The following is a 12,623-nucleotide window of genomic DNA, read 5'->3' as shown; positions in this document are numbered from 1 at the left end:
ACACTTGTGAAAAAAGATTTGTACAAAATCATCATTTTCATGATATAAAACACTGTAAGAAAATCACACAAAAGTACAAACGTAGACATTCCATGTGTTCTCTTTCTTACCCAAGCAAACAGGTGGGGATGACCATTTTCCTTGTTCGCAACGAGATATTTTTGATCCCCTCAGTAAGTAATATTCATTGCATCTATATTCCACTGAGGATCCTGTTGCATAGCTTGCCAATAACCCGTCTGCAACAGCCCCATTCATTACAACAGGAGGATGCTTACAATTCTCATTATTTTCTAAGAAAAGAGGTTGTTTTAAAATTAATATGAGCTCATAACAATATACTATAGTAACTCATACTATAGTGTCTCGATATTTGTATTATATAATTTAGGACAATTGTTTTATAAATTCATTACAAATATGAAAAATTTTTTCAGCTCAAATATTTTTAAAATTTGCTAAGCAAGAGTTGACAGCAAATATGTTACCTAAAAACAACTATACGTATTTTTCTCTTTTCTCAATTGTGAAGGAATTATGATATAAACATTTCTTAAACCTATAGAATGAGAAACTGTTCTTCAACCTAAAGATTATGGTCAATTCTAAAATTGCTCTTTGGCATTACCCCACTTTTATTTTCTTCTTTTTCATTCCTCTTCATCTCAGGTCTCAATAGACCCATGAAGGAAATATCAATTTTTTTCCTCTTTTTGGTATCTTTCTCTCACTTTATCTATTTCTTTAGCATCCTTCATTGCTTTTGTCTTATTTAATAAATATCCTAGATAAACATGTGTGTGGAGATGTTGCTGTGATCTGATTAAGAAATGAGATAGATGACAGGAAGAGTAGTCTCCAGGAATGATAGTGTAGCCTGGTGGTGCCCTTCAGTAAAATGAAAGACCAGGGACATGTCTCAGAAGGGCATAAAGTTCAGAATGGCCAGATGCAAAATATCAGCAGGACTTACCCAAGGTCAAGAACAGAATGCACTACCCTAACTTTGCAGGACATATGGGGAGAAGAAGTAGATAATGCTCATGGCCCGTCACTCAATCCACCATGCCCTTATTTATTTATCTAATGAAGCACATCATCATTTATGTGTTGTCATTTAGAACTTACAGGTCATGGCATGACACAGATCAGATAACCATGCTTAGCACTAGCGTTCAAAAAAAATTTTTGTTTAAGAATTCTTTACATTGACTTAAATTCTACAGATAGCTACACATACACGCACACACACATGCACACATGCAAAGCAGAAGAGTAGGTGCTGTAGCAATGTGTTTCTAATTTGCCTAAGCAGTGGTCTTTTCCTAGGAATATTCAGATTAAAGTAACAGAATGGAAAATTTTACACCATAAGTTTAGCTACTGATGGTAAATGTAGCATACATACCAACACACTCAGGAGGAAGTGTCCATTTTCCACGATTACAAGTTATCTCATTCGATCCATGGAGAAGGTAGCCGCTTTTACATGCATATGTCACTTTATCCCCATTGTAATAAATCTTAGAGTGTAAATTTGCTGCACCATTTTCAATGAAGGGTGGTTCCTCACAGGCTACCTTCTCCTGTCCTTCTGAAAAGGTACAGTTGAAAGAGAACTGACCATTTAGCTACACATGCAGATTTCATTTTAGCAAAGCTTCTTCAAGGTGTTACTAACCAATGCATTTTGGAGGTTCTGTCCATTTTCCATCTTCACAACGTATTTCTGCTGACCCATGGATCTCAAAATTAAGTTCACATTCTATATGAACTATTTCTCCATGACGATAAGTTGTGGAATGTGTTTGAATTTTGGAGTTTATGGGCAGAGGTGGAGGAGGACATCTGTTTCTTCTTCCTTATGGAAAAAATAAATCAGCACCTTTAGTCATATAATTACAAAAAATAATAAAGATTAAATTAAAATATTCATTGTGTCAAGCATCATAGAGAGAATGGCAGACTGATTCTAGGAGCATTCCTTTGATCCCCACCTCCTGATGTTAACTTCCTTGTGTGATACCCCTTTCCATGAGTAGGACCTGTGACTTGCTTCTAGCCCACAAAATACAGCAAAGGTGATGGATTAGTACGTGATTATGCACACATAATTATGTAACATCAGTTTTTAACGCCATTCTTGCCAAGAGACTCTCTCTCCTTGCTGGTTTTGAAGAAACAAGAGGCTACATCATGAGCTTCCAAAGCAGAACGGCTGCAAGGCAAGGGGCAGAGGGCTGCCTTCAGTTAACAGCCACAAGAAACAGAGGCTCTCAGTTCAGCAGTCTGCAAAGCACTGAATGCTGCCAATAACTACAGTGAGTTTGGAAGAAGTCTTGCCCAGTCAAGCCTCAGATGAGACTGCAGTCCAGCTAACATCTTGATTGCAGCTTTGATAGCCATTGATGCAAGGAGTCGGTTAAGCCGCACCCAGACTCCCAACATACACCCAATGGGAAATAATTTCTTTGTGTTGTTTTAAGCTGCTGAGTTTGTGGTGACATTGTTACGCACCAATAGAATACTAACACAGCAGGCATTTTACATTCATTACCTCTTTTAGTCCTAAAATAACTTTATTAAGTAGGAACTATTATTTCTCCCATGTTATAGACAAACTAAAACTTATGAAGTAAATAAATTAATAGCATGCAGCAGATCTGTTCTTGAACCCACGTCTGTCTAAATTAAAGTCTCCTGCTCTAAAATACTGACCACACTACTTTCCTATTGCTGCTTTGATGAATTACAATTTAGTGGCTTAAAACAGCACAGATTTATCCTCCTACAGTCCTAGAGGCCAGAAGTCCAGAGTCAGTTTCACTGGACTAAAATCGAGATATCAGGAGAGCCGCATTCCTGCTGGAGGCTTTGGAGGAGAATCGGCTACTTTGCCTTTTCTGGCTTCTTGAAATTACCTGTATTCCTTGGCTCACAACCCCTTCCTCAAAACATTTCAACCTGTGGCTTCCATTGTCACATCTCCTGCTTCCTCTTCTGCAGTCAATCTCCCTCTGCCTCCCTTTTATAAAAGCATTTGTGATTATATTTAGAGTCTGGATAGATAGTTCCAGATAATATTCCTACCTTAAGATTATTAACCTCAAAGTGTCTTTTACCGTGTAAGGTAACGTTTAATGGTTCTCAGTATTAGAATGTGGCTATATTTTGGGAAGAGTAAGAGAGATATAATTCAGCCCACAACACTGCCTATTGTATGCCTAATGACTGTTTACCGGAAAAAACAGGCATGTTGTCATGCTGGCTAATTTGGAAGAGGAGAAGGGTATAAAAGGCCTTAAGTAGGTCTGCCATTTATTTTTGAAATAGCACTTTGAGAGGCCGAGGCAGGCTGATCACCTGAGGTCAGGAGTTCAAGACCAGCCTGACCAACGTGGCAAAACCCTGTCTCTACTAAAAACACAAAAAAATTAGCTGGGCATGGTGGCCGACACCTGTAGTCCCAGCTACTCAGGAGGCTGAGGCAGGAGAATCACTTGAACCTGGGAGGTGGAGGTTGCAGTGAGCTGAGATCGTGCCACTGCACTCTAGCTTAGGCGACACAGCAGGACTCCATCTCAAAAAAATAAAAAATAAATAAGGAATAATAGACTTTAAAAAAATTTGCTTAAAAAATCTACTTCTCTACTACTATACCAAGGATGTCGAGCACAAATGAAAAATCATAAAATCTTTAAAGTTACTGTACAGTGCATTTAGGGAATTATGATAGTTCTGGCAATCCCACTGCATACCCATGGTCAGAGCCCTCATTTGTTTCCCCTAGCACCTGTTTCAAATCTTCACCACTTTCCTCCAAGTTCTACCTTCATGTCTTTCACCTGCCTGTCAATAGACATTATATCCCATATTACAGAAAATAAAAAATGACTATCAAACCCTTTGCCTCACCCTATCCTCCCAATTCTCAAACTGCTACTTATCTCTTAAGACCCAACTTAAATATTATCCATCACTTCTGTGAATGCTATTCCACAGCATACCAATCAGAATCTCTAATGTTTATTCCTGCACTTTGTACCTGAGTTGATTGTACCATTTGTCACATTATAGCAATTATTTTTTTCATATCTGCAATTACTGTTTTCATATCTTCTGCTAGTATAGGACCCTCCTCATATTAAATTGTAGGTTTGTTTAAATAACTATGGATGTCTTCTGACAGGTAATTGCATTACCTGTTTGGACACTTCCAGTAATAGAAATGTGACCATAGATATTACATTTTTGGGCAGCTTTTACAAGATGACCTCTTTTCCCATTTTCACTTCTGGGCATTATTCTTCTGCTTTTCCTGCTTTCTCTGCTTTCTACCTCACTATTTTGGAGATTAATTTTTACATCTGGAAATATGTGGCAAATTAAGAGAAAATATCCTTGCAAAGCTGCCAAATTGGGGTAATTAGTTCTAATAATTCCCAATAAGAAAAGTTATTCGTTATAATAAGGGATTTAAAATGTATAATAGATATTTTAAAATAATAAATTTAAAAGATATAGTCATTTACAAACTAAGACAAAACAAGATTTATTCAGGTGGGATATATTAAAGATTGCTGAAAATAGCACTGATTTAAAAGATAATATTTATTTTAAAAGTAGGACTCAGGAAAAAAAATAGATATGACCACAGGAATTTTGTCAGAGCTAATAGAGATTAAAGCTGATAAAGACATGGCATTTTGCGAGTATTAAATTTAAAATTTTACCTTCGCATACAGGAGATTCTGGGTACCAACCAAAGTTATAGCATTGAATTAAATCAGATCCACTTAGATAATAATTTTCATGACAGAAAAACTGAACGACATCTCCTTCTTCATAGGTTTGCTTTACAGGATGAAAATAACCATTTTCAATTAATCTTAAAGAAGAGCACTTTAATTCTGCAAATAAAAGAATGAATAAAATTACAAACAAATGTTTATTTTTTCTGCTACAACAAAATGCACTATTTACATGACATAACTAGAATAGAAATTAAATTTGCCAAAAAGCTTATGAATTCATTTTATATATTCGTTAAATATCATTAGGCTTATTCTAATTTAATTCTGTGAGCTAAAATGAATTTATTCTACTTGAGAGCTTTAATTATCAAAGACTGCTATCAACATAATTAAAAATAAAGGCAAAAATGCATGAAAAGATGAAACATAATGAGCATGACAACTTATATACACTTCTCTATGAGAAAAAGCTTTCAGAGTGAGAGTAGATTTTATTCCAAATGAGAACCTACTGGTACATTTTGGTGTGAGAGACCATCCGTATGTGAGACATTCTACCTCCTCTGTCTTCTTTCCTCCAGCTGTGTAGTAGCCAGTAGTACATTCGTATTGTACTTTGTCCTTCACTTTGAATGTTTTCTGTGTTGTGGAATAATTTCCATTATATAATTCAGGAGCCAAACACGTTTCTAAAATTATAAAAATTATTTATTTTATAAACTTTTTAAATAACCTACATTATAAAAAATCTCAAAATATGGTTTCACAAATCTTAAGAATACATGGTAAAATCAACTCTTAGCAAAATTGAAAAATAGCCCCAATTTTTCTTTGCCTCTATTCTCTTCTTCATACACCTTGTGACCTAACTCTACCAGTTTTCTGTTTTTAAAATTCTGGTCTACAAGTGCTTGACCAAAGGCCAAAATTCAACTAAAGGCTTGTGCAGTAGCAATTGTGAAAGTATGTGCTGTCTATGCATTTTTACAATTTAAACAACTTACTAACAAAGTATACATATATTTAAATTATTGAACTATTTTTAAGTATATCTGACATTGGTTCACAATATAAAATAATGTACATGACCTTAAATTCTTCTGTAATAAAGGAAATAGTGACATATAAAGAAAAAGCTTCTTTCATTTTATTCCATTCCAATTCCTTTTATTGATGCAAAGTAGGAACTATTGGTGTAGGTGGGTTGTAGGGATTGAGAACATTTGGATTAAGGAATCACCTAGTACTTGAGAAAAGCAATGTAATATCAACTTCCTGCATTGTAGACATAATGAAAAATAAATTCTATTAAATAATAGATATCAATATAAGCTTCAATATATTCAATATAAGCTTGACAAGCACTTATCTTCAGTTTTAGGAAATGATTCTTATACCATGTTCTTTCCTACAGGTTGGTTGAGAAGACCATCCGTCAGAGAGACATTGAACCACTTCTTCATCCTTCCCTCCAGTGGTTTTGTACCCTGAAGCACAACCATAACGCATGTTCTCTTGAATTTTATACAATAACTTTACATCAGAGATGTAACCATTACTCAGGTCAGGCTTAGTGCATTTTTCTATGGGAAAAAAAAATATTTAACTTAATGATGAAACTAAGCTTGTCTTTTACTAAATTGTAAAATTAAGCCAAAAGTATAATGTTATTATTGGCGATTTCATTTTGGAAATATCTGCATAATTTTTTTGAAAATGGATTCAATTTAACACTGACTCTCTTTGTATTTACTAATTTTAGTTCTTATAGTAATTTCTACCCCTACCACATCTACTTCTAGATAGGTTTACTAGATATATCAACCACAATAGCCATATTCAACATCCTCTTTTAAACGAAACTGGCTCAACCAAAGCCCCTTACTCTGGGTCACCTGCCCTAGTAGAAGATCATTGATAGTTTGATGATAGTGTAGCCTGATATAAAATAATGAAATGAGTCAATTAGATTACCTTCTCACAACTTTGAACTCAAACTTTCAATTCAAAATTGAAAAACACATTTTTCAATGGGTATCATGAGAGAAGTTGGCACACGAAGAGAGATGAGTCTTACAAATGATAAAGCATTAGAGTAGCAATCTTGCCCTTCCAGAGGCCAGAGTTTCAAGCATTTTTCTGGCATCCTATGCTTAATTATCAAAATAAGTTTCTTGTTACTTAAAGTAAATTACCTCTCTTTGCCTTGCAATATGATAATTTCAGTTATTACCCTATTCCCTTCAACAGAGTATTATTAAAAACAGATACAGAAAATAACATTTTAATGTAAAAGCATTATTTACTGGATTTCAAATTATGCCTTCATTTTGTAGAAAGACAGATTGCTAGTGATTTTGTTCTTATCTACTAAAAGGTTTAACCGCTTTCCATTTTTATTGGACCCCTATTTTTATATACAAATTTCTTTGAGTATTGAAACATTGAGTGACATATCCAGCTGACTTACTGAAGCACCTTGGCTCTGGAGACCAGCCTTCTGTTGTACACGTGGTTTGCTCTTCTTGTCTTCCACTTTCAGTGGTATAACCAGCCAAGCAGAAAAATGACAATTTTTTGTCTATGCTCATTGGAAAGTAAAAGCTTTTAAAAGTATAGTAATATTGGGCAATTCTTCCATTTTCCACATGAGGAAAACCACAGGGTTTCTCTGAAATGAGTAAATGTCAAGCTGAAAATGGAAAAACAAATCTAAAAACATAAATTTGTAATCAGGTGACAATACAAACTAAAAGTTTTTAGAGACACTTCAACTAGTACTTATTTTTCTTACTTAAATTTTTAAGGTACTTTTGTGACAACTCAAGCAGTCCTTTTATCATAATTGATCTGCAAATGACTTTAAACATCCAACAGTCATGATAAAATTTAGCAGACCACTTTTTCAGGGAAGCTTTGCATAACTTCGTAGAACAGTACTTTTTTTTTTCTTCCTAGAGACAGAGTCTTCCTCAGTTATCCAAGCTTCAGTGCAGTGCTGAAATATAGCTCACTGCCACCAGGAGCTCCTGGGCTTAAGCAAGCCTCCTTTCCTGTAGCTAGGACTGCAGGCACATGCCACCACATCTGGCTAATTTTTGTTTTATTTTTTGTAGAGATGAGGGGTCTCACTCTGTTGCTCACGCTGGTCTCAAACTCCTGGACTCAAAGGATCCTTCTGCTTTGGCCTCCCAAAGCACTAGGATTACAAGACTTGAAACCACTCCACCCTGCCTGCACTTCCTAATAGATATGTATTGCAAGTCACTTATGTAATTTAAAAATTTCTAATAGTCACATTCATAAAAATACTAAGGAACAATTGAAGTTAGTTTTAATAATAGGTTTTTATTTAACCCAATATATTGAAAATATTTTACATTCTTTTTTTTCTTACTAACTCTTTAAAATCCACTACATATTTATACTTACAGAACATCTGATCTTGAACTAGTGACATTTTAAGTACTGTCTCCAATAGCTATATGTGGCTAATGGCCACTGTATTGGACAGTACAGTTCAGGAATAGATAAAGTTTCTCCTTAACATATGCTAACTAATAAAAAATTTTGAAATAAATAGCATTAAAAGAAAAAACAGACAACCAAGTAAAACAAAGCAATACTTGGCAAGAACTTGGCAAAATAGGATATTTAAATGGTTAGAGACCTGGTACTTAGCATTACTAGTCATCAGGGAAATGAAAATTTAAACCACCATGAGATAGTACTGCATATCCAATAGAACTGCTGAAATGAAAAAGACAAGCTATCTCAATGATTGTGAAGAAGTGAAGAAACTGGAACTCGCATATTTCTACAACTGAAAGTATAAATCAGTCCAAACTCTATGAGAGAACACCTTTGCAATATATATTGGGGTAAAACACGTACAAACCATATTACCCAATAAAAAAAGCATATATTTGTATACCAAAAGACATGGAAAAAAATGCTTATAGTGGCAGTATTCATATAGTCCCAAACTGGGAACAATCTAAATGCCCATAAATAATAGAAAAGATAAACACATTTTAGACTATGCATACAATGGAATATTATCCAACAACAGAAATGAACAAATGGTGAATCTCATAAACATAATATTGAGTGAAAGAAGCCAATCACATATGAATTAATGTATACATTTGCATAACTTTTTAAAAGAAAACAAACTAATCCATGATAATAGAAGTCAAAATGGTTACCTTTGGGGTTTAGTGCCTTAGAAGGATCATATTTCTGGGGTACTATCACTGTTCTATATCTTGATCTGGATGGTGTAAAATTTTGTAAAAACTATATAAGTGTATCCTGTGATTTTTGCATTTTTCTGGATATGTTATACTCCAAATAAAACATATATTTTAAAAATATATCTTTATGTTGAAGATCTTAAAGTCATAAAAACACTTAAAAGAAAGAAATGCTCGAACAATCCTAGGAGCTGTGGTGGGAAGAAACATGGGCAGTCATGGATGGAAGAAGGCCTGGATCCAGTGTGATTACTCCGGCTTCAATGCCTTGGTTGATCACTGTATACCTTAATGCTACTATGAGACATAAAATACTAGTAGTGCTAGCCTAGGTTTGAAGGAAATGGATGTGGAATGATGAGTAACAAAACTTCCACTATCTGATGGAGCAGACAGAAAAACATGGGCTGGATAGTCCCCATTCCTTGAGAATTATTCTCACCATTTTTTCACACCCAAGCACCAAAGGAATTTACAATAAAAAGAGTCTTCCAAAATAGTAGTGCAATGGTGAATACACAAGAAATTTCCCTGAGGGGCACAGTTGCTTGTCAGGGAGGGGCAGCAAAGTATTCTCTGCACAACAATCCTAGGTTGTGGCTTTAAAGACTCTCTGTCCTGGGACATCTCCCTCCACCACCAGGATAGGCACATTATTTGTTAAGGTAGCTGGAATGCCTTGGAGAATATGAATTCCTGACAAAAAATTAATGAGAAATGTGAGGAATATACTAATCACATATAAACCAGGAAATCACAGATGTCTGAACATATTAAAAAAAGTACATGAAGCGATGGACACACTTACTACTGATCAGAGAATGGTAAATAAATAAAAATGGGATATCACTTTATGAATAACCGTATAGCAACCAGTACAAAAATGGACAATATGAGGTGTTGGTGAGAATGATGAGGAGCAACAATTTACATCCTCTCTCAGAGATGATATACTTCGAATCTGCCATTCTGCAAAAGTAATCTCTCATTACTCACAGAAATCAAGTACAAGAATAGACTCAATAATGCTATCTGTGAGTGAATACAGACTGATGACATTGTTACAGAAAGATAAGTTGGTTATATTACAATATTCATTCCAGAGCTATTTGTGGTTGAGAGAGCTAGAGTAACATGTTAAAACATTGTAGTAGGTCCCAGGGGAAATGGACTTCAAGATTAGGAATAAGGGGATAAAATGTGTAAGTAAAGCAAGAGTGAGACCTTTCATAGGCCAATAATACTTGCATACCATGAAATGAGAAACACAATTAATTCAATTCTTGTCCCTGAAGTGCACAATGGGAGTTGAGAGAAGCATGCAAAAATAAAATCATTGTCTCGGTCTTCAAGCAGCTTACTTTTTTTGTTGTTGTGTAAAATAGCATTATAACCTTATAATAATTAGAAAATTAACTAGAATATTGCAATGTCTTTATGGTATAGATAACGGACAATTATATCTGCTGGTATTTCCCTATTTAGACAGAAAAATAAAATCAAAAGAAATTCATGCAAAAATCATCCTATTATAGAATTAAAAGTATAAAATAAGATTAATTCTCTGTCTTTCACTTTTATAATTTTAATTACAGATGTTTTGGTAGAAAATTTATAGTTAACTATTCAACTAAAACACAATTAAAACTTATGTATTTAATTTCAACAAATTCCCTAAGATGTTTATTTTAGAAAAGCTTTATTGCTGTAGCTTCCTTCTTTGTATGTTCACTCTTGCTAATGCTAAGTGTCCTCCCTGGATTCTTCATCCTACGGCCTGATAATATTGATAATGTTCCTGAACAACATACCCATGTACACTGCCTAGCTTCCACTCGCACACTAATCTTACACATTGGACAATCTGACTATAAAGCTTTCTAATAGGGAGTCCATTGGTATTGGTTTGTTTGGAAAGTCCTGATTTACATGTGCTGTCCAGTTATTAATAGAGCCCCTCTTTTACTCTCTAAGTGTCCCTGTTTGTACAAGCAATTATATGGTTCACCTACTAATCACTACTTAATGTCTCCAACAAATGAATAATTCATTGTGATAAAAATCAAAGTCTCAAAAGTAAAAAATATTTATGGCTATTTCCTTTTCAAATTTCCCACATTAAACTCTCACCTTATGAACAGAATTAAAATTGTACAAGTTTTGTCAGTATTAGGAATGGATTCTAGCATAAATTTAGAATTAAAGTTAACATGTGACTTCGAAATGGACATATTGTTAACCTGAAAACCTTTTCGAAGTATTTAGATCCTGGTCTCCTATGCCCCCTAGACATACAAGGGTTTTTGTTTTGTTTTGTTTTTCTGACTTATGCTACTGTAAGAACACTTTACTAATTTTGCTCAAAGGAAAAGGTCTAAATATTATAAAAAGTTATATTTATAAAATATGTTATAAAATTGATAATGAAAATAGAAGAGTATATTAAAACTTGAGTTGTATAAATATTAGAATCTCCATTTGTATGTTTTAGAGAATAAAGAATATTAAGAATTAATTTTACCTTCTGCATAGAGTTCTCCTGAGATTATCAATATGATGATAAAAGTCAGGTTTTTCAACCTCATCTTCAGTGGTGTGCTTCACAAAGATTTTAACAATTCTAAAGCACTAGGAACTTGTCATTAAGTACACAATACTTCTCTTGAGGAAAAAGTTAATAATTTATAACCTCTGTCTAAGTCCTTTTGTAATGAGTCTTATATTTCACTTAAAATATTTTGAAATAATGTTAAAATAACACAACTATATTAATTGACATTACTTATCATGTCAGAGTCCAGTAAGAGCATGATAACTGATTAGGGCAACAATAGCAGCAGAATAAATAATAAATTATAGCAGCAGAATAAATAATACTAGGTAAATTTTCAACCTAAGTTCCCAATTGTAAATTCATAGAGTAAAGTTCACTTGAGGCCATAGATCTTTACTAATATTGATCAGGTAAAAAGATGAACTTAGGAACATGAGATAACAGATACCTGATGTTGAAATATGTTGTTGCCTAGACTGCACTCCTTAAAGAGATACAGAACCATAGTTGTCTCAATGATAGAATAGTATTACTTATAATAGTAGTATTTGACATTTAGAGAGTTTTTACTTTGTGGCAGGTGGTGAGATCAGCACTGTGCTATATCAACATTCATTCATGAGAAATGTTTAGAACGTCCATGATAATGGCAGCACATGTAACAGTTTTGAGGTATTTAGCAGTGAAAAAACTGGATTAAAATTATTGCCCTCATGGAGTTTACATTCTAATGAGTTTTAATTTAAAATACAAAATAGGAAAAAATGGTGGATAGGAGGCAGGACTAACTTGCAGCTCCCACTTGGATGGACAGAGCAGGATGTGGAGACTCGCATTGTGAACTTTTGCTCCAAGAACTGCTGCAAGGATATAACAGGAAAGCCAAGATAATCCACAGACCCTCTGAAGGAAGTATATTGCTCCTGCATGACCCAGAAGATAGCCCACATACTGTGAATGCCCAAACTGTGAAAAGTGTGAAAGGGGTATTGTCCACCCCTGAACACACACCCTTGGGGAACCTGAAGGTCTAGATCACAGGAGAAGGATTTGACCTTA

The 12,623-nt window shown here is 34.4% G+C and overlaps 1 protein-coding gene across 5 annotated transcripts in view; it reads right to left on the bottom strand.

The window, feature by feature from the left end:
• F13B (coagulation factor XIII B chain) overlaps positions 1-11,643 on the bottom strand; it is a 28,098-nt gene extending 16,455 nt beyond the window's left edge. The window contains exons 1-8 of one of the 5 annotated variants that reach the window (XR_008536844.2): positions 11,532-11,643; positions 7,225-7,425; positions 6,152-6,337; positions 5,267-5,443; positions 4,734-4,910; positions 1,682-1,861; positions 1,409-1,594; positions 111-293 (exon numbers count right to left, since the gene is read on the bottom strand). Coding sequence is in view for 4 of the 5 variants with exons in the window: in XM_001137074.6 (XP_001137074.1) it covers positions 111-293; positions 1,409-1,594; positions 1,682-1,861; positions 4,734-4,910; positions 5,267-5,443; positions 6,152-6,337; positions 7,225-7,425; positions 11,532-11,595 (1,354 nt within the window). In the remaining variant the exon portion in view is untranslated. Of the gene's footprint in view, positions 1-110; positions 294-1,408; positions 1,595-1,681; positions 1,862-4,733; positions 4,911-5,266; positions 5,444-6,151; positions 6,338-7,224; positions 7,447-11,531 lie in introns of all 5 variants that reach the window. The other 4 variants (XM_001137074.6, XM_009440272.5, XM_063794021.1 and 1 more) reach the window with 4 other exon arrangements.
• Between the last annotated feature and the right edge of the window lie 980 nt (positions 11,644-12,623).

This window comes from Pan troglodytes, chromosome 1 (genome assembly GCF_028858775.2).
Source record: "Pan troglodytes isolate AG18354 chromosome 1, NHGRI_mPanTro3-v2.0_pri, whole genome shotgun sequence".
NCBI classification, from domain to species: domain Eukaryota; kingdom Metazoa; phylum Chordata; class Mammalia; order Primates; family Hominidae; genus Pan; species Pan troglodytes.
Note: the sequence above shows the minus strand (reverse complement) of the source record. Positions and strands in the feature narration are given on the sequence as shown.